General features: G+C 40.4%; 1 protein-coding gene across 2 annotated transcripts in view; it reads left to right on the top strand.

The window, feature by feature from the left end:
- Positions 1-1,486: 1,486 nt before the first annotated feature.
- srbd1 (S1 RNA binding domain 1) overlaps positions 1,487-25,465 on the top strand; it is a 58,206-nt gene continuing 34,227 nt past the window's right edge. The window contains exons 1-14 of one of the 2 annotated variants that reach the window (XM_044373560.1): positions 1,487-1,610; positions 3,041-3,105; positions 3,784-4,198; positions 4,558-4,797; positions 5,350-5,516; positions 5,826-5,943; positions 6,088-6,226; positions 6,659-6,755; positions 6,926-7,112; positions 13,869-13,972; positions 15,011-15,118; positions 15,416-15,573; positions 16,845-16,935; positions 17,201-17,308. In XM_044373560.1, coding sequence (XP_044229495.1) covers positions 3,041-3,105; positions 3,784-4,198; positions 4,558-4,797; positions 5,350-5,516; positions 5,826-5,943; positions 6,088-6,226; positions 6,659-6,755; positions 6,926-7,112; positions 13,869-13,972; positions 15,011-15,118; positions 15,416-15,573; positions 16,845-16,935; positions 17,201-17,308 — 1,997 coding nt within the window. In that variant the 5' untranslated portion in view covers positions 1,487-1,610. Of the gene's footprint in view, positions 1,611-2,323; positions 2,439-3,040; positions 3,106-3,783; positions 4,199-4,557; positions 4,798-5,349; positions 5,517-5,825; positions 5,944-6,087; positions 6,227-6,658; positions 6,756-6,925; positions 7,113-13,868; positions 13,973-15,010; positions 15,119-15,415; positions 15,574-16,844; positions 16,936-17,200; positions 17,309-25,465 lie in introns of those variants that run through there. The other variant, XM_044373562.1, reaches the window with a different exon arrangement.

Genomic DNA, 25,465 nt, shown 5'->3' with positions numbered 1-25,465 from the left:
TTCTCTACTGAGATGTTTGCATTGTGGGTCGTTTGTTTTCTGTAGAATTAAATTCATAATATTTCATCTTTCAGGATTAATTTATCCAAAATATAGTCACACAAATCACCTTTTCTGGCTCTTGATCATAGCCCCCGAGCTTTTAGATCCCACTATCCTCTGCAGACACTGTCATTTCAAGACAACGGAGGAAGTGTCAAAAAGATTATACAGAAATATTGATGTATTTTTTTGATTTTTAATTATACATTATGAATAAATATCAACATCTGCTTAGAGATCTCTGCTCATCATGTCTTATTTTCCCCCTGTATACCTATTCTAAATATGTATGGACATATACATAAACCAAAATTATGGCATCTCACATATGAGCTTGCTCACCTAAATCAGATTTTTTTGGAAAGTTGATCAACACTGATTTATGACAAGTAGAGATAAAATGACAGTCTGACATTTGAGAGGCGGTGGCTGATTAAAGGAAGTGAAAGTGCGAAGAGGGGCACACAGGGGGGATGTTGTGAGACACTAACAGTTTCAGGAAATCAAACAATTATCATATGACTAATGTCTGATATATTTAATCCCAGTAAAGTTAGTAAAGTGAAGCAGAAAGTTGTAGTCTAGCCATAGTTGCATCATGTAGATGATGCAACTATGAGTTACATCAGCACATACACATACAGAATAAAATCTGAAATTCTGTGGCAAATGATTGAGATGTGCAATGAACATTGATTTTAAAATGACTATTGGTACAGTCTTAAAGTCTGTCAGCTGCCTGTATAAACACTGAAACAGGTTTTGCTTGCTACAATGATTCATCCTTCCCTGTTCATACTGATGGGGGACAAAATCCACTGTTCTCTTTTTTGAGCAAAAATATATTTAAAAGTTTTTATGAAGTTAATATGAGGTTTCAACTGTCTGATAAGTCAAATAAAGAGGATATCTTCCATAGTTAAAATATTTTTAGCAAAAAAATTCCCTCTGTGTGTCTCAACGGACAGTGTTTTTCTGCTCAGTTGCAGTGGAAGGATCATAACATAAAGAGGAAATTTGGCACTAAAAAGACTATTAAAGATATTGACTTGATTTGAGTAATGTGGAGGGCTGAAATAAACTTTTAAATACATTTTTTCATGGAAGGAGGGCTGTGGATTTTGTCCCCCATTTTTTGGCCAGTATGAAGCAAGAACAACATGTGTCATGAGTTCATTTGGGCACCTGACTATTGTTTTAATGCAGACTTGAAAAATTGTTTTAAAAGTTTTCCTTTAATAATAATGATGAATATACTGAACATTTGTATACTTAAGAGGAAGAAGAAGAAACGGGTTCTGCAGAAACATTTTCATTATCATTTTCATTATTATTCATGTCAATCTGCTGCTACACACTCCAGTCCAGTAGGTGGCGGTAATGAGGCTGTAAGTTGACTAATCAAGCGAAGAAGAATGACGTCATCCTTTACAGACTTTAGGACCCTGTGATTGGTTGAACTCACACTGTTGCAGGAAGCAGCTTTTCTGCATCAGTAGCTGGTTTCCAACGCAGTAACTGTCACACAGCAGCCATAAAGAATATTGAGCATTTTCTACGGAACAAAGGTACCATTCGTTACGTTTGACATCATGTGAGGAAATTGTGTCTGTTAGGAACATGACACAGTGAAGCGGCAGCTAGCCAGCTAACTTTGCTAGCTTTACTGTGAAGCGCCAAATTTGAAATTACAGCTAACCTTGGTTGTGATAGCTAGCAGACATATGCAAGTTAATGGTCAATGCTGTTTCAGTAAATGCAATATTGCTACTAAAGTCAGCATAGATAACATGCTTTCTATTTAACGGTAATATGCTTGGTAACAATGTGTGAACTGTGGGTAATTTAGCACTTCCACAAGTTAAGGCTCTTACCATAATTTTATGAAGTCAGTTAGCTAGTGGTAAATTACAGTAGGGCTGCAACTAACGATTATTCTCATTATCGATTAATCTGTTGATTGTTTTCTCGATTAATTTATTAGTTGTTTGGTCTATAAAATATCAGAATCAGGTTTATTGCCAAGTAGGTTTGCACATACAATGGGGTCCATAGTCTGGGACCGCTAGTCAAGATAGGCTACTTCTATTTTGCATTTGTTTCAAATGTAATGCAGGTTTTTTCATTACAAACGATAATATCAGCTTAACAATTTGAGTGATACTTTGAATCTTTGAAAAATGTACATGAATTTCAGAATATCTTAGTATTTGGCATGTCCCACTTTTACTTTAATGGCAGCATACACTCGCGCATGGACTCCACAAGTTTGTGCAAATAGTCTTCAAATGCCCCCATAAATATTCACTGGGGTTGAGGTCAATTGAATGTGGAGGAAAGTCCATGACCTCCTTGGTCTTCTTTGGTCTTGAAGTAGCTCTCGCAAAGGCTTTGAGGTGTGTTTGAAGTCATTATCCTGCTGCAGTATGAATCCTTTTCCACAAAGATGCAAACAGAGGGTGTAGCATGTCTCTGAAGGTACAGGCTACACCCTGTCCAACAGGGTGTCAGTTCGGTGCAACTCTAGAGTAGGAAAAACACCCCCAGACTAGAATATTCCCTCCACCATGTTTCACAGCTGGTTTGATACACTGCAGTATCATTATCTCTCCTGTTCGTCTCCTTAGATACACCCCTCTGTTACTGTCATAAATCTCAAACTTGGATTCATCAGTAAACAGGACTTTTTTCCAGTCATCCACTGTGAAATGCTGGTATTCCACCCCAAGCGTTTCCCCTCCTGAGAAGTGGTTTAGAAACTGCTACTTGTCCTCTGAGACCACTACACTCTGTAATGAAGTTGCTTTTCTATCTCTCAGGGAACTAAGCTTGATGTATTGATCCTCTGATGGTGCAGTTACTTTAGGTCTGCCTCATCATACTTTGGATACAACTGATCGAGCTAACCGAGCTAATCGAACTGAACTAATCAACTAATCGTTGCAGCTCCAAATTACAGGACAGATGCAATTGTAGCTAACTTAACCTTCTCTAACAGATGATGCGAAGACCTCGAACGACAACTGGCAAAGCTGTAAAGTACCAAGATGTGGACTCAGACCTGTAAGTGATTTTTATCTTTCTGGAGTATAGAAGTGAAGACACACATACTCATAGGCAAACTTGGGGAAAACATATAAAGTAGCAGAAAGAATTCTTATTCTGTCATTCTTTGGTTTGGTTTGGTTTTATTCTGTCATAAACCAACCTACACATAACACACATTTTCACATGTTCAGTAGGAAAACTAACAAACAAAAGCACACAGATTCAAACTATGAACATAAAACATGGACACGCAGAAAAACAAACAAAACTGCAAACATCACATAAAACAAAGAGTGAAAAACATTCAAAGTTAACATGACCTATTTCTATAGTGGTCCTGGCTTACCCTAAAATCATGACAACAACAAATACTGCTGTGCCCCTGCTACGTTACTGACTGAATGTTGTGAGATGCAGATATAGTAGATAATCATTATACAAGTTGTACAATTTTATTAAAATACTAGATATATTCATCCATCTCTCATCTTTCCATTTCATTAAATAAGAAATTTATACACCTGTCATCATCTGGTAAACTGTTCCAAATGTCACCCCCCACACTCTGAAAAGATATAGATCCAAAACTGCCATATCTTTTTGTATTTTGACTGAATTTTGACTATGCTTCAAAACACCTAGTACTTATAATATGCTGATCTTATGCTACTTTTGTTCTTACTTTACCATCAGGTCATTTTCCCAGATAATAAGCAGCGATGATGAGGATAATGAAGAATGGAGGCCATCAGAGCCAAAGCCGAAAGCCCCCAGCCGGACCGCCAGAGCCCCTGCGACAGGGGAGAAGAAAGCTGCTGCTGCCAAGAGAACTGCTAAATCAAAGGAACCAAAAGAACCCAAAGCTCCCAGAGTGCCTAAAGAGCCTAAGCCAAGGGCACCACGAAAACCTGCTGCAGAGCGCAAAACACAGGCCCCTACACTCCTGAAGGATCCTGCTGCATCAGGTCTGGCTGGAACAAAGAGGAAAAAAATTGATGAGGGCAAAAATGATGATGAGGCTGGACAAGGTGACGGAGAAAAGCCAACAGACTGTCCAGAGGGACAGAGGGCCAAAGAGGGTGAGCCAAGTATCAGAATGAAGGAGGAGGTAAGACTAATGATAATTTTAGTGACACACACACAGTAGTTGCCCTCAAAGAAGATGGAATAGCATTGGCAATGATTCTAACCGTGATTTTATTAGTATGACTTACATACCGTAACACAGGTTTATAACTGACTTTAGAATATCTGTGTGTTACTGTGCTCTGTGTTCTAATGTATTGAATAAATTTAGTTATTTTCACTGAGTTTTTCATTCTTGTTTCAACACTTTATAAAGACAACAATGCTCTCTGTTGTGTATGCCTCATGTTTGTTCTAACAAACAAAGTACATATCCCATTATTAATTTTACATCAAGTGTTTCTCATCCCTTTTTCTTTCTTTTTCTGTTTTCTCTTGTAGAGGGTGTCATTTATTGTTTCAGAAGCCCATCAGGCAGACAGATGGGCAGGCGAGGGGTCATCAGTAGCTGGGTTTAAAGTAAAGAAAGAGGAAGTGAAGGATGAAGATTTCACATTTGGTGAGCCCTCTCTAAAGAAACAGAAGACCAGTGGTGCCTGCCAGGGACAACACACTGCCTTACCGTCATCAACAGCACAAGCTCTGAGGAATGAACTCAATATGAACTGGGACCTAATAGAGGTATTTTAGGCTTTGTTGGTGTGTGTGTTTTATGTGGGGAAAAGGGTTTGTCTGACTGCCAGACACACATTGCTAAAATGTGTGGACAATTTGAAAGTGACCCAATGGAGCATCCCTGAAACTGCACCAACAATTGAAAACAGCAAAACTTGTGTTTTTACATGAAACGCTGCCAACTGAAAGATAAAACCTGTCCAGTAACCACATAGCAGTAATGTTGATAGCCGATTGATACAGGCTTTTAATAAAATATAACTACCTTGGTGAGTTGAGTGCCATGTGTACATTAAGATGCAAAGGACGGGAAATGTCAACATTTTACCAGTACAAGTTGTTCTTTCTCATGACTGAGAGCACCCAGACTCAAACTGCTATCCAATAGGTGAGCTGAACACTCATAGTGACAGTATGCATATCCATAGTTACTTATATCTGAACAGAATGACTACAAAACAGTTTAATAGTTGGTGTTTATATTGTCAGTGTCTGACAGCCTACTTATTATATGGATATACTGTATGAATATCTGCATGTATGTGTCTTTCCGCTTAGGTGCTGTCCATCCTGACATGTGTGGAGCGATGGGTGTGTGCAAACATCATAATGCTGCTGCGTGAGGAGAACACTGTGCCGTTCATGGTGCGGTACCGCAAAGAGATGATTAACCAAATGGACGCTGATGCCGTCCGAGACGTCCAGCTGGTATATGAGGAGTTATGGTAGGCAAATGAAACATCTTACACCTTATTACCCCATTAAATGCATGCAGAGGCACATTCAGATACAGTTTCCTCAAACCTCAGCCATGAAATGTTTTCTCATATAAATTGAGCAGAACAGGGTTTATCTCCAGGCAGCATATTTGACTTTGGCCACTAGATGGTGCTAGTGGTCAAGCTTTGAGGCTTGGAACAGTGATCATTTTACATGTGTGCATATGAATACTTTTTATCTTGTGTAGCTGTGTGTGTTGCAATTGTTTAATGTATATAATCTGTTTGCATGTGTCTACGTGTTCGTTGCTAAAGCTCTCTGGCTAAGAAGACCCAGTCTGTGATTCAGACCCTGAAGAAGGATGGGGTTTTGACTGCCGAGCTGGAACAAGACCTGAGGAGCTGCCGATCAGCTGATGAACTGGATCATGTGGTCAGAATGACATTTTTAGGCTAAAGTAATACCTGTAATTTCATTTGTGGTCGCAATGTTGTTTATCCACACTTTGCATGAAAGTGGGTTTTGCCTCTCTCTTTACCAGTCATCTCAGTCCAGTGCTTCTGTCTTTGTCTGTAGTATTCTCCCTATAAGAAAGGCAGCAAGCTGACGAAGGCTCGCAGGGCCAAAGCTCTTGGCCTTGAGGTGGCTGCCTCCACACTGATGGACACACCACACACTCTGGATTTAAGGGCATGGGTTAAACCTGGTACTGAAGGTAAGACAGAAAGACATACGTGCTCACACACAATGAGAGGTTTAAACATTATGAATAATTAAACCTGGACGGGAACCTCCCTGTGTCAGACTCAATTTTTTACTTAATAGATCACATTTAGGGAAACTACTAATACTATCCATTTATTATATGCAGATTTTGACCAGTTTAGGATATTTGTTCAATTAGGTCACATTCTTAACAGCCACTGGGCAAGACAGTTTTATTTAGCTTTGATTCAAGTAGTGCACAGACTGATTCACACACATGTTCATGCACAAACCCAAATATAATCCCAGTATTATTGTGCAAAAAGCTCATTGTTGAAATTATGTATTGTCCTTTCAGATTTATAAGGTTGTTAAAGGTCCAAGAGAGAATATTGTGTCTAGAAATACAATATGTGTGTGTGTGTTTGTGTTTTTCTGTCAGGTCTGTCATCAGTGGAAGAAGTGGCTACAGGTGTGGAGCATATCTTGGCTGATATGATAGCCAAAGACCCTGAGACACTCACCCACGTGAAAACATTGTGAGAACATATCCACATGTGCGCACAACATTTACATTTTTTGTCATCTTTGATTATAATCTTCATAGTGGGCTTTATTTCACTGATCTTGGGACTAGAGTCTCTTTTGCTCGATACGTTGATAATAATACATTGCACTTCCCTTATTTGTGTTTCTCTTTTTGTGTCAGTTGTGAGAACAGCTTCGTGACCATCCAGTCTTCTGTGTCCAAGTCGGCGCTAAAGGGAAAAGAGCAGGAGAAGTCTGACCAAAGTCAGAAGAAACCAGGGACCAAGCAAACCAAAAACAACGACATTGACAAGTTCCACCTCTACTTTGACTTTACCAGCAACATCCAGCGCATCCAGCCCCATCAGGTAGTCAGAGTCATCTATATCTGTCTCATCGCACATTCATCCATCCAGCTATTCCTAATGAACAGGAAAGAATTTCATGAAACCACTATAGTTTTTATGAATTCTAGCAACACCGGAGTGGTCACTTTTTATTTAGCTAGGCCCTGGTTTGTCATGAACATTTTCCCAACCCTTTCGGCTAATGCTACCTGTTATTAAGCTGATAATCTTTTACTCTTGAGTCTGATTTTTTTTGGAGAGTTTATGGATCATTCAACAGAGCTATTACTGCGAGATGTAATAAATACAGTGCCAAAAGACAGCTACATTTTACACTTCATACTGCATACTTCCAAGCCACACATTTGTCAGTGAAATCAAAAACCAGCATATACTGGTGGCTTACAAGTGACATTTTGTAACAGCATCAAGTCAACCAGCCAGTACATGAATACAGGGAAAAAGACTAATTGCACACCAGTGAAATGAGAGTAGAAATGAAAGAGATGGGAATGAAAAGCATGAACAAATAATTGCACTCCTTGGTAATCTCTGTTTACTCTTATAAGTAGTCCTGTATCCTGTGTTTCGACACACACTCACACAAATGCACACCATCTGTTTGTGTTTGTGTCATTTGTGTCTGCTTCATGCATGCCGCTTCTGAATGCTAGCCATGTCAGTCACAGTTAGCCTTGTCTATGCCTCAGTATTTACCCCTCCTGTGCCCTGCTCTGCCTCCTCTGCTCCCCCTCTGTCCCTCTAGTGACTGGTGGGTTACTCAGAGTTGGTCCCGGGCCTCATGTGTCACCCTAGCTCCCATCACCCGCTGCCTCTCTGCCACACCACACTCTATGGCAAGCGCTCTCTGCCCTACAGTCATACAATCACATACACACATATGCATGTGCACACTTGCTCACACACATGCACACCCTGCTAGTCCCCTCATTCTCTCCTCTTAACATATGTGACATGTCCCCTGCCGACATGCCATTGGATTAGGAAGCTTTGATTGACAGGCGCTCTCCTTTAGTGACAGCTATTGCTGCTGGGCCCACAGGCGGACGAAAGGATGGGGAGAGGGAGTGGGGGCGGTAGAGGGAGGGAGAGAATGTACAGTGAGTGCAGATGAGCGACATTGAGGTGCGTCTGTCACTTATCTCTCTCGCTCTGTGCTGATCTTCCTCCCGCCCTCTCTCTCTCTCTCTTTCTCTCTCTCTCTCTCTCTCTCTCTCTCTCTCTCTCTCTGACTAAACCTCAGCCCTCCAATCCTCTCCACACCTCCCCTTTTCCCCTCTCCTCTCCTGTGTATGCGAGGCCTTTAATTCGATGACTCGCCTTTGTCACGGAGCGTTAATCCACAGGCTGCTGTGACCCTGCTAGCTGTCGGATTCCGGCTAAAATGAACCTTTTCTAGCCGTCAAGTCGGCGGGAAGGGGGAGCAGGTGGGAGATATGTTTTGACAGGAGGCATGTGTGTGAGCACACACTTGCCCGTTCGCTTTAGCACATTTTATTAAGCTCCAGCTCTGGGGATTGGTTAAAGGAAGAGGACGGGGCATTGTATAAAGGGAGCGATAGAAAGATGTTAGAGTTGGGCCAGTGAACATGCAAGTTCACAAGTAGGTGGTAAATAACACCCTGAAGTGGCAGACAATAAGAGGTAGCACAGAAATTACATCTTTTATTTGTAGTTTACAAAAGTGATAAATCTTGGAATGATGGAGGAAGTTTAGATTGTCAAGTTTTCATTTATTAAATTAAGACATACAAAGAGTTTACATAAAGCCAGTAGTAAGTTTTTTCTAATATGGCAAGTTAGGAAATATAATTAGTTACCCTTACTATGTAACAGTTTTATAAAGTCATCGTAAGTTAGTTTATTGAAAGCTCTGGTCTTCAGTATGTCTTAAAGCATAAGCCATTGACATATCTAGTTGAGATTCTTAGCTCTGATTTAATTCCATCAGATTTGATTTGAGGCCTTCTTCGAAGGGTACGCATTTACCTTGTAGCTATTAGCAGCCGGTACGCTTTTGAGTATGCCAGGGTGGATTTGTTGAATGTGCAGTGGGCTATTTTTAATGTGATTTGCGTTGTGATCAAATGGTAGTTTAACACTCCATTCAGGCGCTTGCCTGCAGAGGAGTTTGGATAAATGGAACTGTTTAATCAATTTAACACTCCTTTTTGATGGACAGATGAAGAAGAGCAAGTTTATTTGTACTGTCACTCACACACACAAACACTTGTTTTTTTGTGGCTGTGTATTGGTCGTACTTTAGAGGTCCTGATAGATTGATATTATTTCTTGTGGTACCCTGATGCCACAGTGCAGTCCAAACGTCTGAGACCACTTTCCCATTCAAGTTTATGGGAAAGTGGACCTCACTATAATTAATTTGTCAGTTATGTAAAACTAAATAAATTATAAACAAAAAGAGTACACTCAGTAGAGTGCAGATCTCCGCCAGGTGTATGCAGTCAAGATGGCAGCATCTCGTATTGTGCCCAACTTTAATGGATAACATATCGGGTATAGAATTAATCTGCAGATGCTCCGGTTCAAGATGAGACCGAACTTTTCTATGGATGTCAGTTTTTCAGCCACAACAAAGGTCAAAATGTAGCCTGCAACAGACTAGATAAGCCTTGTTTTTAACCCAGCAGATTGCCATTTGCTATGTCGTAACACAAATCATAAAATGGCGAGGGATGCTGAAAAGACGAAAGTCTAAGCTTTACGATAGGCTCATAACGAGTCTTATCAATATTTATCTGGATTCACAACACAACCTGCTCTCAAGGGCTACCAAAATGTGGCACCGATTAATCTCACATGGCAACAAGGCACAATTGGTTGTCTATAGTGGAAACAAGATCCCAAACTGAAACAGTTGTGACTCATTTTTCCATTTCAAGAATCAGTCTCCAAAATGTTTATTTGTAGCTTTGAAGCTATTCTTATCAGCACTTTCCAGTCTGTTAAATCCCCTCCTGTCCTCCTTTTTGTACTGTCAGTAATATTAAATATTTACAACTGAGACGGATAAACAAATTACTACAAGCCAAAATTTAAACCATACCATATTTAAACTATACCTTAAGTGCTTATTGAAATTCTTTTCTCCTCTCTCTCTTTGCTCTTTGTTGTTTTTTTGTTTTTTTTACAGTGATCTTCAGGCTCCATACGGTGTTGCGTTTGTTTTTGGATAGAATAAGAGAGCGTAAAAGGGACACAAGGAGTACATGCTTCTCCCTGAGCAGCCAGTATGTTTGTATAAAGATCAGTGTATCATGCTGGACCGTGTTCCCTTGAGATGACTGATCCTCATTGATATTTCGAATGTCAATATTTATCTGGAATCGTACTGTCTAAAGAATAATATCCACTAAATGTAGCTTACATTCCATATGCTTTCCAACTTATAATTTCATTGTTTATCAAGAACATTATATTCTCGGTTTGCCTTTTTTAACCTTCTCGCTCGAGTGTGGCTACACTTTAACTTTTATTTTATGGCGATAAGACAATCTGCTGACAGCTTTGTTTAATAAAAAGTAAATCATATCTCTATTTGGCATTGTATTATAGTTTATCTGTGAACATATAGGGAATTAAATTAGGCAGCGTTCTTTATAGACTTGTCTCTGCTATCAAAAACAGACTAAGGTGTGATGTAAAGCCGTTAGACATTCGTTAATTTAAAAGCATTTAGAAATTTGGGTTTTCACATTGATGGGAAGTTTTAATTATTGAAATGGCAAGATAAAGATAAAAATCTATTATTTCTTTATGCCTGGAAAAAATACCCTGTGAATGACAACACATCTTAAAATGTAAAAAATAACAATACAGCATATATTTATCAAAAATACTTTTCTTTTGAAGTAAACTACATTCTTGAGTCAAAAGTTAGTCAAAGTCAGCCAAAGTCAGTTTGGCATGCAGTTTTGGTGGATGAAAACAATGATACAGATGTTTTTATACAATTTCATTCACAGCTCTCACACTACATAGTTTGTCCCATGTGTGTCAGCCAGGTCAAACAGTGTGTGTGTGTGTGTGTGTGTGTGTGTGTGTGAGAGTGAGAGAGAGAGAGATAGAGATAGAGAGAGACTGCGTGTAGATCTGTGTGTTTATGCTTGATACGTCGTGTGGATAGATGTGTTGATGACAGTATTCCTCTAAAGAAAGGGTGAGAGAGAGAAGGAGACAGATAGAGAGAGGACGGTCTTGGCTGGCTGCCCTACCTTGAGGGCTGGTGGAGGGATGAAGGGGAATCTAAAGACGGTCTGTCTGGTCGTGTCAGGGTTTGGCCAGTACCTGGCTTCCTGTCACTCCTGGCCCATCTAACGCATAAACAAACACTTCTCACTCTGTCTCACATCACCCTTCCTTTCAGATCACCCTCTGTCTCAGACCAGTGACCCAACCCAGGCAGAAACTGAGAGATGTACAGACAGACACTGAGTTATTCATCATCAGCAAGGACACTGGCCAGCTACAGAGGGAAACAGAGCATAGACACAAATTTCCCAGCTGTTTAAGTCAGCCAACGTTTTTCCATTTCAGTCAGGCATAGTTGCATTTGTCACAGTTAGAGTTTGGCAACCATGCAAAAAGAAGATTAACTTGAGGTTTTATGGTAGTTACATTACAAGACGCTCAGAAGCAAATGTTTGGGTTAGGGTTAGTAGATTAACAGTAGAGTTTATCTGTATTGCTTTCCAATGTATATTTATCATGCAGGCAACATATGGAAGGATGCTCTTTGGCAAATGTTCAAATAAATAGAAGCTTTTACGTGTAGACAGCCACATTTGTCTGTGTGTGTCTGTCAATGTTTACTTAAATAGACCAACAATGGATATTGTTTTGTTGTGGTGCCATTTTTTCTGATTTCCTAAAACCACTCACCTATTGAATCATTTCTTATTTTTAGTTGATGATGCTTTTATCGAGTCTTCATCCCCACATTCATCAATCAGAGAGCACGCAAGCTGAAGTGTATGAATCAGCCGGTAATGCATTTTAGTGATGTAAAGACCGCATGTCATTTTTGATTATACAACATGATCTTAAAAAACGGTCGAATGTCAAACTCCGAGAACACAGATTTAGCAAGGCTGTTTTCTTTTTTACTACTTTAATGTCACTTCAGGCTTTCCCCAGATGTTTGAAAGAGTTCAGAAAGAGGTGTTGTGCTTCCTTCTTTCGACAACATGTTAAACTTCAGTGCTTTGATGAAGATTGTTTGAGAAATCTCATCACAGTCAGAGCGGTAGCCAGAGGCAGAAACATGCCAACAGAAGAGAAATCTAACTTTCATCATAATTCAAGCAAGCTCGCTGCATTAATGCTCGCCTCTACCATGCCATTAGCTGTGTTTTGTATTTCTGTTTGTGTATGTATATCCGAGGATGCCGCTGAACGGTAATGGTTGTGGCACCACGTGTGTGGGTGTGGGTGTGGGTGGGGGTAGGCCTTGCGGTCTCAGTGCAGATGGTGGCATAGTGGTGGCATTTGTCAGCTTGCTTCTTCCGCTTGGGCTCCAGATTGACATCTTGTTTCTTGGCCCTGTTCTGTGGCGGGCTAAAGGTTCCCCACTGAAAAGGTCAGACACTTACTACTGTTTGCTTAACAGCATGTAACAGTTCCTCTGAGGGGGGACCAGCACACGACACAACAGGCCTGGCCACAGGATATACTCCGAGGCTCGTCACTTGTATGTGTGTGTGTGTGTGTGTGTGTGTGTGTGTGTGTGTGTCTGTGTGTGTATGTGTGTGTGTGTTTGGAGAGTCAAAATATTTTGTTTTGTGCTTGTGTGAAGAGGTTTGGGATAATGCATTTTTATACATAGATGTGTATATAGTAACCTTGTCTAACCCAAAGCTCCATGTACAAATAATGATCGCTATTTTTGCCATAGTTGTTAGGTGCAGCCAAATCGAAACAAAATGAAAGTATTTGTGTGAGAGAGGTAGGTGCTTCTGGCTGGGTAAACGACCCTTTGTCTGGTATTTAGGTGCCCGGCGCAGCGCACAGGTGGGAGGAGAGGCGCAAACAGGTGGGAGGTTCATTCAAATGAGGCAGCGCAAAGCGAGCTGTCGATATTTTGGTGGACTTTGCGTCTTAGAAGTTGCACTTAGAATAAATATCTCAGAACCACATCTGTTTTTTGCTGCAAATTACTTTACTGGTTTTTTGGTGATTTTGTCATTAAAAACAAACTAAATGCATATACAGTATGTTAAAATACAGCAATAACAGAATAAGCCTTATAATGTAAATAAACAATGCTACTGAAACACTCTCCAAACAATAAATGTGTTTTAATCGGCATCAAAAATGAATGCTTGTAGTAATTTGTGGTTAAAGCAGCCTGGATTTATCTGTAAATGAATATCAGTGATTCTTACAATATCTCAGCTGTATAATACCTTTAACATAAGTGGTATTTTCATTGCTATTAGTGATTTAAAAAAAAAAAAAAAATCTTTCTTGTCTTGTATGCACTGCTGCACCTACAGTATGTGATCCAAGATAGCAGGTGTGCTTGCAGACGGCCACATAGTCTAAGAGCTACCTCTTTGTGCTGGTTGCTTTGCTAGAGCGTTTTAAATTTGTTATCAATGAATGTGAGTTTTGGGAGGGCAATGGGTCTTTCATCTGTGTGCCTGTGTGCACTATACAGGTTATTGTATTATATTAACCAGGGGAAATGTGTCTGTGTGTGTATGTGTGTGTGTGTGTGTGCGTCTATGTGTATAGACCCTGGCAATTAACCGAGGGGAGAGTCTGAAGATTTTGACAGTGAAGGTGAACATTCCTGACAGGGTGAAGAGTGACTTCACTAGGTGGTGCCTCAACAACAGGTCAGACATACAATAATACATAAACACCCCTACACACAAGACAAACACACATGCATATACTCTGTTTACTGGCCTGTGTGGGGAGGACTGGGATAACCAGACTCATAATAAATTACATTAACGGAGTCTTTTCATTTATGAAAGTGGCGCATATGATGCATCATATGTACCAGTTTCATAACCTGCAAATATATAATTCATTTTGGTCCTTGGCTAAACATAATGGATGATGTTATCAATATGTATAGCAACAAAACAATTGCAGGTTCTTTTTTGTTGAAAATTCACCAATGAATAGTTTTTTTTTTTTTTTTTTTTATTAAAGGATGTACAGTGAATTGGCAGCTGATTAGGGCTTAAATACTGAACATCTAATTGCTTTTCAACACGACAAATATGAAACTTTTATACAATCCAATTATTGGTGAAGGTTTGTTCTTTAGTTCAGGATAAAAGATCTTTTAGTGGAGATTTTACTATGAGAAATAATTGAGTTGAGTGAAAAAGAAAGCAGAAACTCAAAGAATTTGGAATCCATCTTTAATTTCTTTTCATAAAGTACAATGTAAATAGGTGTGGGATGAAATAAAGACTTTTACTGCTGCATAATTTAGTTTTAATCACACTTAGATATTTTTTACAATGTTGAATCAATACAATAGCATTATAATCTTTGCTTTTGTTAAGCTGTATACAAAGTTACAAATCTGTGAAATTGAAGCAGGGCTTATTGTTTATAAGTGACCTAAGTGCTCAGTCAAGTAGTTAAATAAATAAAAGTTTCAAAATCTCAGTTTTTGGTTAAGTTATTAATAGTATCAAAATTGCAAGAGAAAGCTCCACTTAGATGAAAATATAAAATATATGTTTGTTTTTTTGTTGAGTGGTGGGGGTGTATTTTCTCTTGAGAGGGAGAGAGTTTGTTTGCAGACAAGGAAAAGTCAGTTTTACTTTTATGGCATTTATGTATTTATTTAGTGGAAAACTGCCCAAAGAGAAAAAAATGAACTTTTTTTGTTTTCTTCTGTTTTAATGCAGATGGAGGCCAAAGACGTTTGCAAGAGAAGAACTTTATGCAATCCTCAAAAATGCAGTAGAGGACTCTTATAAAAGACTAATTCTGCCTTTCCTCACCAGGAGTTACAGGTATTTTAAGGATTTCTGGTTGTGTGTGTGCTTTCAGAACATTTCTCCTTTAATAACCACTTATTTATTTAAACTGTTCCTTTTCCTTCTTCTTTCCTCATTTTCACCTTTTTCTTTCTCTCTCTTTTATTTTTCTAAATCCTTCTCCATTTTCTTTATTTATTTCTTTTTACCCTCACCATAAAATCTCTCCCCGCACCCTCTGCTCTCTCTCTACTCTTTTTTTTTTTAATATCTTACCAACCCTACATTTCATTCTATCTCACTCTGTCTCTCTGTTGAATTCCCTCTCTTTAGGACTAAGCTGACAAGCGCAGCAGAGAAGGAATCAATCGCCTTGTTTGTGCGGAATCTCCGCCAGCGCCTGTTGGTGTGTCCAGTCAGGGGCTGTGTCATGATGGGGGTGGACCCTGGCTTTAGACATGGCTGTAAGCTGGCAATCCTCTCCCCTACTAGTAAGTGAACACACAGTATACTGGACTCAGGAGTTAATAGTTCATCATACTTAAATAGGGACAATTACAGTAGGTTGCAGGTAGCACCTACTTTTGCATCCAGAATAGCCTGAATTCGTCAAGGCATGCATTCAAAAAGATGCTAGAAGTGCAAGCTTTGGTGCTTCTCAGTATGATGCATGACATGCTGGAAGTATCACATGCCACTTCTTATTCTCAGCTGACAGGAATAAACACCTGCATCGTTAGCATTTGTAGCACATCTGTTGCAGCGATTCTTAAATGCTCTCCTGCAGATTCATGCACTATAAATACATACATACATACAAGTTGGATAACCTGGCAGATTCATAAGAACATGGATATTGTTGCAAGTGTTTGTGACCTTTTTATTGAGGAAGTGAAATATTGATTCTCACCAACAGTATTTTTCTGTCTTAGATGAAGTCCTATACTCAATTACAGTATGCAAACGAAAGTGTCCCACAAATTAAAGGCGAGTGGGCTGCATTTTACTCTTTCTATCTGCCTGTCTCTTTAATCTCATGACACATGCACATGCCTCATTTACAATACTACTGGTGATTTAGACCTAGAATCAGAAGTCAGTGGCAGACATCTCTTCATCATATTACATGGAGTATTTTATTGATCAGTATTAAAACTGAGAGGACGCTATGTAACCAGGCATCGCTAGACCTGTTACCACCAAGGTGTGCATCTGTGTGTGCACGTGCGTGTGCATGTCAAAGACTAGATGCCACTTGGCATGACCCGGGTGGGTGGATTATGTGTGTGCAAGTGCACATGTGTGCGTGTGTGTGTCCACTGTACTGTACTGCATGTCTCAGCATGTCTCTCAGTGGGTATGGCTTCACACTGGGCAGGGGTAGGTCCCACCCTCTGGGTGACTGATTGTGTGGCCACAAGTCACGCTGACACACTTACAGCAGACAGACACAGGCATATATCAGGTGTCAGGCCCAGCATGGTGTGGCCACAGGTTTGGTGTTTCCAGGCTCACATGACTTCCTGTCAGAGCTGTCCTTTCAGATCTACACTCTCCCTCTGAGGAAGCTGGGAGCTGGCAGGACTTAGGCTTCCTGTGGAGGCTTTACAGATCTGGAGTTTTTTGTTTATTTGGGGCATTGCTGCCTCAGCATACAGTTCAGAAACATGCATTGATTGTATATAGCTGGGTCTGCTGAGACCCTCTTGTCATTATAAAACTTAATCAGCATGATTGTTTGCCTTTGTCTCTGTGTACACAGGTCAGATTCTCCATACTGATGTGGTCTACCTGCATAATTCAGGCCAACAAAAAGAAGCGGAGAAACTGCGCCACCTTATGCTTAAATACAGGTACTGCTGCTTGTGTCTCAATAATCACTGTTTGAGTATACTATTTCAGTTGAACTAAATACACTGTCAGAAAATGAATGGATGGTGTTTGTGTTGTGTTAATCAAAAGTGTTATTGCTGCAATTTCCCTGCCAGTAGACATTTTTTTTTCTGTATACCACTGAACATTTTAAAGAGGAAAATTGTGAACCTAACTTAATTTTTAAACCTTTATTTGCTTCCTTAATTCTCATGGCCCTCCTTCTCCTCCACTTGTCCATACTAGCTGCACCAGGGTTGTCATTGGCAACGGGACTGCGTGTCGTGAGACTGAATCCTTCTTCGCTGACCTCATCTCGAGGCGCTTTTTTCACCCCCTGGATTTGTCTTACTGGTAAGGTCTCCCATCATAACCCCTCTCCCACCTTAATAGTCCAAAGGGCACTTCTAAGGTATAGTTCTGTATTTACTGTGTTCTGTACACACAGCTAGGTATACACTACTGTTTTTCATGTTTCCCACCATTTGAAAAACACCACCCAAGCACATTTCAAGAGGTTCAAATATTAAAAATAAATTTAAATACATTTTTTAAAATATTTTCAAGTGTTACTGTAAACATTTTTCTTCTTCACACATTTGTAAAGATTCAATATTAAGGCTCTGTGTACCATTAGAGGAAAGTGGGAGAGAGGTATATAGGGAGCACTCCCTCCAGGAAATTGCTTACTGTTAATGAGATGGAGAAAGATGCTGTTAAAAAAGAAATTGTAGTCTCACTATAAAGTGGAGGAAAAAGGCGAATGAACAGAGGGATGAGGAATGTGGGAGAGTCTGAAGGACAGAGGAGAAAATGTGTGGGAGCGAGAGAGCGGGACACAGATAGAAAGAAAGACAAATAGGAATGTGTCCCCCAAGCGAATATTGTCTATTAAAGCCATCTGGACTTTGTTTCACTTCTGTCCAATTAAAGAGACGTTTTGCGGTCCACGTTGTGTCTGTAACCAGGCCCAGTCCACACTTCAGAATACAACAGCACAGAACCTCGGTCCAAGCATAATAACCACTGGCCTCTCCTTGCTTCGTCTCTTTCTCTCTCTGCTGAGTTCCATGTGTGTTTGTTGACTTGAGGTTAACATTGGGACCGCAGCCTAGAATGATTCTGAGCTGTGCGTGAATATGTGTGCGTGCGTGTGTGTGTGTGTGTGTTTGCATATGAGAGTTTCTGCAGTATCTTTGAGTTCATACACACACACACCCACGTGCACGCTTCAGAGGTCATACCTGCGGTGTAATAGCCCATGTTTTTTCTCTAAAGTTCCATTTTCTGTCCATTTGCAGGAACAGACACAGTCAAAGTGAGGCGTTTATTAAGTTAACTTCCACTTGATTATTTTCATGACAGACATTTTTTCTTTTAAGCAGACTTGAGCACCTCCAGAGCACCGAAATTTCACATCTTGATATAATGTCTCTCTTGTTCATTCTTTTACTGGAGCTATTGGCATTTGTACTTTTCACAACACATAAGAATGTTGGACTTCTGTTTGATGTGGTCCTGGCTGAATGTCTTATATCACCTGATATGATTAACTATATTTTTGCAGCACGTAACACATGTGTAAATGGTCTGCCTTTGCCTTAATAGGGTTTGTGGAATAAAGGCTTTTTGCAAGTGCATGAACTCTGGAAGAGCAGCGATGTTATTTTGACATTAGCCATAGAAATATGGTTGTTGTTATCCAGATGATATCGCTCTGGAGTCGTCTGGTCTTATGCCTCACTATGGTTTTGTTGGACCGTGGATGATGTAGGCTCAGAAACATAGATGTTAAAGCTGAATCTGTGTGTCTGAAATAAAATATATAACCATACACTGCTCTTGCTATGCTTTTGTTTTTCCCTACACTCATTCTCTCTCCCGTCTCTGTCATTCTCTTTATTGCCGTCTTCTCTCATCTTCCCTGTTCTCTTCCTCCTCTACCCTCTGACCTCATCAGACATTTCCCTCCTGAAAGCTTGATCATTAAATGTCCAAATTCTAGTCTTTCAATAACTACTCCCTCTCTCCAATAACCTCCAGTGAGGTGGGGTTCTCCTCCACATCTTTGAAATATAAGACTCCGGGCTACGGTCCCACTTTGTGCATCAGTATTATACGCACTGGGATACATTTGATACCTGTGTGGGGTTAACCTCAAAGTTCTTGAAACCATTTAAGTTTCACCTTTATTGGGAGGCCATATAACTAAGGTTTTTAAAACAAATCACATCCTATTAAAATCTTATTAATTTATCCTTTTAAAAAAATCTCTTTCTCTAAAGTGTACAACACATCTGTGGAGATGGTAATACTGGCAGATGTCTACTAAATTACTAAAGTGAATTCCTTTATTTAAGACTCCTTCTGTGGTGGACGTTGGCTTGTTGACCGAAATAACCCTTGATAGATGATAATCTGAGAACAGAGAAAGATGACTGGCCCCAAGGAGTGACGGTTGTAGCTAACTCTGAGGGTCTTACTCCCCTGCTGACTGACCTACAGCTGACCCTGACCTGCCATTAGGGAAAACCTCATTACCAGGGTAACAAGGATGATGGCAATGACGGAGAATAGCAACGTATGCATCAGAAACAGCGAGGGGTCATAGTGCTTGCTGTGAATGTCCTCAGTATAATTAATTGACCCAGTTTCTGGTACACTTTGAGACTTTGTGCTTTTCTATACGTATGAACATTTGTCCGCTGACCTTATACCTCTGTAGGTTCGAACAGTTTTTGATCGACAGGTGTAGAAAGTCTATTAGGCAGCCCATACATAAGACACTGTCTCGGTCATGGTGGAAAACAGGACACACACACAGCACATACACCAACCCCTTAACTGCACAAACTACTCCTGTGTTGAATGTGGTCCTGTCTGGTTCTGTGTACTTACTTACGTAGGTACTTTTTCCATCTCTACCATCCATGTTCCTTTGGCTCCCCTCGTTTTTTTTCTGCTCTCTCTTTGACATCCTCAGCTACTGAAAGCAGCTGTGCACACTATTCACAAAAAATGTGTGTGTGTGTGTGTATGAAAGAGAAAGTGAGAGCAAGAGTGAGATTATATTTCGCCATCATTGTGTTATTTGACCAGACTGAGGAACAGTTTTGATTTTATGATGATTTTAAACAGAATTACCTTGTTAGGCGGGATCAGCTGGTAAAAATGTGACATTACCAGTGTTGAAAGGTTTTCTAAGATTTTGGCAGAAGGACTGGAAGAGGTATAATACGGCTGTGGCTTGTATGACTGTGTGCAAGCTCATGTGCATGTATAATACAGACTCTCCTCTCCTCTCCTCTCCGCCTTGACAGTGCACTAGTTCATTAAAGACCTCAGCCTCATTTGCACCGTCTGCTTCCTGTCTCCTTGTGAGCCTTCATTGTGTCACCACCCCCACCCTTCTCCACCCTTTCTTCTCCACCCGCCTGTCTCTCTCTCTATCCTTCTGCCTCAGTGCTCAGCTGGAATGACAGCCAGAAATGGCAGCCTGCGGGACACCCTTACTTGTGTTTGGTCTGTGTGTGTGTGTGTGTGTGTGTGTGTGTGTGTGTGTGCGTGTGTGTGCGTGCAGTTTTGAGTGCCTGAGTTCTGTTTGAGTAGACTCATCGTTCTCACTGAGTCACCTCTTCCATGATTTTTGAGCAGTGTGGCCTTTCCTAAAGACAGCCAAACAAGGGCAGACATTTGTGCATGGTTGGGTGTATGTCTAGTAGCGTAATTTAGTTGGAGGAATAGGTGTGAAAGTGTATAAAAGGCTGGTCAGTTTGTGTCTGTTTGTGTGTTGCAAAAGGTGATCAAATCATTAGGAGAGCTTTCTTTTTGACAGCAGATGTCAAAGGTTTTGATTAAACATTTATTTGATTAGCTTGCAAGCTTTAAATCACTTCTTACTGTCTTCATCTGCTCCAACCACTGATGTAGACCATGAGATGTGTTTGAAAGCTGTGTTAAAAGCCGGTAAGTGGACTTTGTGTTAGGATTATTTTGTTAAATTTCTATTTTTAAGGTCAAGAACGCACTTGCAAATGAAGGCAAATTTCTTGCTTCAGCACCTTAACTCAAGTAGAGCTGCAACAGTTAGTTGTTTTATTGATTAGTTGATCAACGGAAAATTCATTGGGCAATATTTTGATAATCGAATAAGCTTTATTCATTTATTAAGCAAATATGCCAAAAACATTATTTATTTTGGCTTCTCAAATGTGATGATTTAATGATTTTCTATGTCATACACTATAGTAAACTGATTATCTTTGGGTTTGGACTGTTGTTGGGACAAAAAAAGGACATATAAAGACTTAACCATTGCCTCTGGAAAATTATAATTGGCATGATTTTCACTATTGTTTGACAATATCGATTAATCGAGAAAATAATCAGCGCTTAATCGATATTGAAAACAATTGTCAGTAGTAGCCCTATACGTCGCCTTTCCTTAACTGGATTAGATTTGATGACTTACAGATTTTACACTTTATACTGAGACTTTTATTGATGCATCACCAGATATTTTTCCTTGAAAGCCCTGAGAACTCGACTGTCCTGAAAAATAAATAATACATTTTCAGATAAAATAGTAGTCTTCTGGATATACTGCACATTCTAGTGATGCACATTTTTGTTTTAGGTCTGACAAGTGTAACAAGTGTAACCACAGCAAATGTAACTGTTTTTTAACTGACTCAGATAGTCTTTTATCTCCCTTAACTGTGGTCTTTGCCAAATGGGTAATAAATTGCCAGATTTGACTCTTCATCTGCCTATTAGATTTATAGCACAGTTACCCTACATGATTAAGCTTGAACAATGCCTCTATGAATGACCAGCATCCTGCAGGACATTGTACAGCATGAGGTATTATTTAGCTGACAAGGTCTATCTGTGCCTGTGATGGCCCCCACTGAATGCACATGCGGTTATTTGCTGTACAGCTGTGCCCCGATAATTTAAAGACCTCCTGCTGGACGTCAGTTTGTGACACATTAGTTTAGCGAACGTACTCCACATCTCTGACTCAAGTTAACGATTTTCTGTGTCGTATGTGGTTTAAACCTGTTAAACCTGTATGTATATGGATTTAAGTTGGTTTTGAGTGCCTGATTATTGTCATTAACACCTGCTTGGAGCTAGCACACAGCCCCGCTAGTGTGCGTGTGTGCAACTGTGTTATTCTTTCTGGCTCCTTGACAGGCCAGTGCAGCATGACCTTGTCTGTCATTGTGCTTTAGCACTGACTGGTAGAGCATGCAGGCTTTGTCAAAGCTCATAAGACAGCCCTCTTACTGTGAAGCACCGGCCAGACAGATGTCTTTGTGGGGAGTGTGTGTGTGGTTTGCAGTGGAGTATTTTGCTTGGTGACGCGCAGTGGTCTGTGTCACTCTCATCAGCTGGTGTTTCTGGATTCTTGTCAGAGGAGCTGATTGGTAGGGGAGGCACACACAAACACACACACACACACACACACACGTACACCACTGTGAGTCCCGCTCTATTGTAACTCAAGATGTAACTCCTGTTCTTTGGAGAAAATCTTACAAATTGCAGCAGCACACAGAGATCAACCTGTTATCAGCTCCCATGTCATTACTGCAATCTTCACCATTCACCCTCCAGATAAGATTCCCAAAGTGGGTTTGTTCTCATTAATCTGTGGTTAGCAAACTTTTTTCCAAATTATACAAATTGTGTTGTAAGTTGTTGATTTCCTCTGTCAACTACTGCACTTTACTAAGCAAACCTGCTCTTGTTGTCAAGTGTTTGCACACTGTGAAGGAGATAAAGTGTTTTTTCCCCCAGTTGCAACATGACTGATTTAATAAAGATTTTAAAAACGCCCAGCATACTGACCATATTTTGGGAAACATGTCACAGGCAAAATTATAATGGTTGAAGCTGGTTTTCTTATGCTGAATTGGACTGAACTGTACAACTGTAGTTTATTTTCTGTATTTTTTCTTTCTAACCCTACAGCTGAGGTATGTGGTGGCCACCTTAAGTTGTTCAACTTAGCCTAACCTCAATTTGCTTTCATAATTGTTGTGAATGAGCTGTAATACATTTGAATATTTTAATACATTTGCATATGTGTATTTGGGGCTGTGTGCATGAAGAATGACAAGTTGACAGTGCTTGGCTGCAACAAGCTGATGTTAATGATATCAGAGGGCAAGAATATGTGGGGTAAGGTTAGGGAGATCTTTGGGCAATGGTGATGATACACATATGGGCACACAAACAGGGATTATAGCTGGAGGCAAACAAAAATGACATCCAATTTCTTGACCACTTGCTGTGCTACTCCCGAAGGCAATGAGATGACCGACCCTGTTACTCTTTACATAAACACACCAACACACCCTTTAAGGTCCTCCAAGTCACCAACTTTGCTGTTTGCCTGGTTATTGGTGAATATATGTATTGATATGAAATTGATCACATCTGAAATTACAGAGTCTGTTTTATAATTTGCTGCATTTTTGCTAAGATAAACTACTTTTGCCATATCATGATATTTGCTACACGTTAGTCTGCTTTACTGCGTGTTGGATACAGTTGGATTTGGACATGTAGTAATGTCTTTGCCTGAAGTTGTGCTCTGTAGCTGATAAAAGTAGTAGGCTATCTCTCCTCTAAGTAGTAGTCATCGTTCTCTCCTTGACGGGCTCATACTTAGAGTTGTCCTAGAGCAATACATGAATAAGTTCAATACACGAAGTTGCAGTAAGATACATACTCAAACAGCCATACACACATACACCCCTGCACTGACACACAGACATCCTTACAATACGCCCTTGACCGTCTTGCCCCGTAGCTCACTCCTGGTGGGATGAGATCATTATTACTGGCTAGCTGATGGACCTGGAGGACAGTGGCATAGACTGTATTTATGACTGTGTGGGTGCGGGTGTGTGTATCCCCTGTCATGTCCTGTGTCCAGGCATGCTCCCAGGGCCAGGCAGGGTGAGTGATGAACATACAGTGGCAGGACCAGAGATGACTGAGTGAGATCCAGGCACTCGGGCCTCTCAGAAGGTTTGAAGGCTGGAAAGAAGGAGGTGCAGAGGGACAGATGGATTTAGAGGCATGGATAGGCCACAACCTGACTGTGGGGTGTATCTTCATTTCAGAAGAGGAAAATGAGCCCATAGGTTCATAGAAAGGTTATGTCTTTGACTTAATACAGGGTGGATAGGGAGAGGCAGGAAAAATGTTTGAAATTAAAATTGTAATGACAAAAATGGGATAAACGTAGATCTTTTATAGAATGAAATTTCATTAATCTTGTTAATTTTTACCTCCCTAATTTAGTTTTCAGCCATAAAAATGTGTTTTTAGATATGTACAGTATTGAATAGGAAAGGGAGTAGCCACAATAATAGACTAATTGATGTCTGTAGTCTATTCAAGGCTCTGTTCGACCACCTTTTGAAGCTTATGTCTGAAGGAAGGTTAGAATTGGTGAGGGAAGAACGGGCAGACACAGGTCTGTCCTTAAATGAAATGCTCAAACCACATTAGTTTGGAGGCTGAAAGTCACCAAAAATGGAAGGTGAGATGGTGAGAATGAGAGCAATGGATGAGACAATGGGCATTCCTCAAGATGTGTTTGCACCAGTATAGTAATTAAATAGAATTTGATTTAAATAAAAGACTGGGTGACTAACTTGTAGAAGTAGTGAGATGAGGTAGAGAGGTGTGATGTACAGTACTTCTGCTTTGAACTGGTGCTCCCAGGAAGATGTGAAATTGAAGGGCTTGGCATGTGGTCAACTTTTCCTCTGCCCGTCTGTAGTCATCACCTGCTTCCCTTTCTCAACTTTTACTCACTGAACTGAGAAGGTTCACTCTAGAGGGCGAGAAATGGCTGCGACAACTGTGACATCTCTGTACTTTCCTTTATTACTTTTTTCTGTTTTCTTGTCGGCTCTTGCTTCCTCTTTCCTTCCTTCTCTGCAGAAGCTATCGCAGAGTATAAATGTAAATGTAAATAGCATAACCATCTTTTAGGGGTGCCTTTTGTTTTTCAGCAAAGCACCACAGCAAAGCAATGGTTCCTGGTGTATGTTTGTGTGTGTCTAGCTTGCGTGAGTAGGGAAGAGGTGTCTGGCTAAAGAACTTTTGCATTCGAAGGTGGTGGATGGTGAATATCTGCCAGCCTCATCCATGTCACCCATACCCTCCTCTCCCTTCCCACCATGCCTCACTGGTGGTCAGCCTCTGTCCCTTCTTTTTCTGCTCCTTCCACCCGCCCTCCATGCCATCCTCCCCTAGGGCTCCACTGTTCTTTGCGATGGTTCTGTGTGTGACAAACGTGTGATGAGTCTGGGTGACATGCCGTGTGTATTTGTGTTTTGGGGTGTGTGTGTGTGTGTGTGTGTGTATGCGTTTGTGCGTGACACAAGTGCATGCCTTTCCTGCTACCAGATTGACATGAGTGTCTGTGAGGCTTTGCTCTTTTCAGACGTGCCTCACACTGGCAGTTGGAGTTTATGTGTGTGT

This window comes from Thunnus albacares, chromosome 14 (assembly GCF_914725855.1).
Source record: "Thunnus albacares chromosome 14, fThuAlb1.1, whole genome shotgun sequence".
Taxonomy (NCBI): Eukaryota; Metazoa; Chordata; class Actinopteri; order Scombriformes; family Scombridae; genus Thunnus; species Thunnus albacares.
The sequence above is the reverse complement of the archived record's forward strand: the minus strand, read 5'-3'. Positions and strand labels throughout refer to the sequence as shown.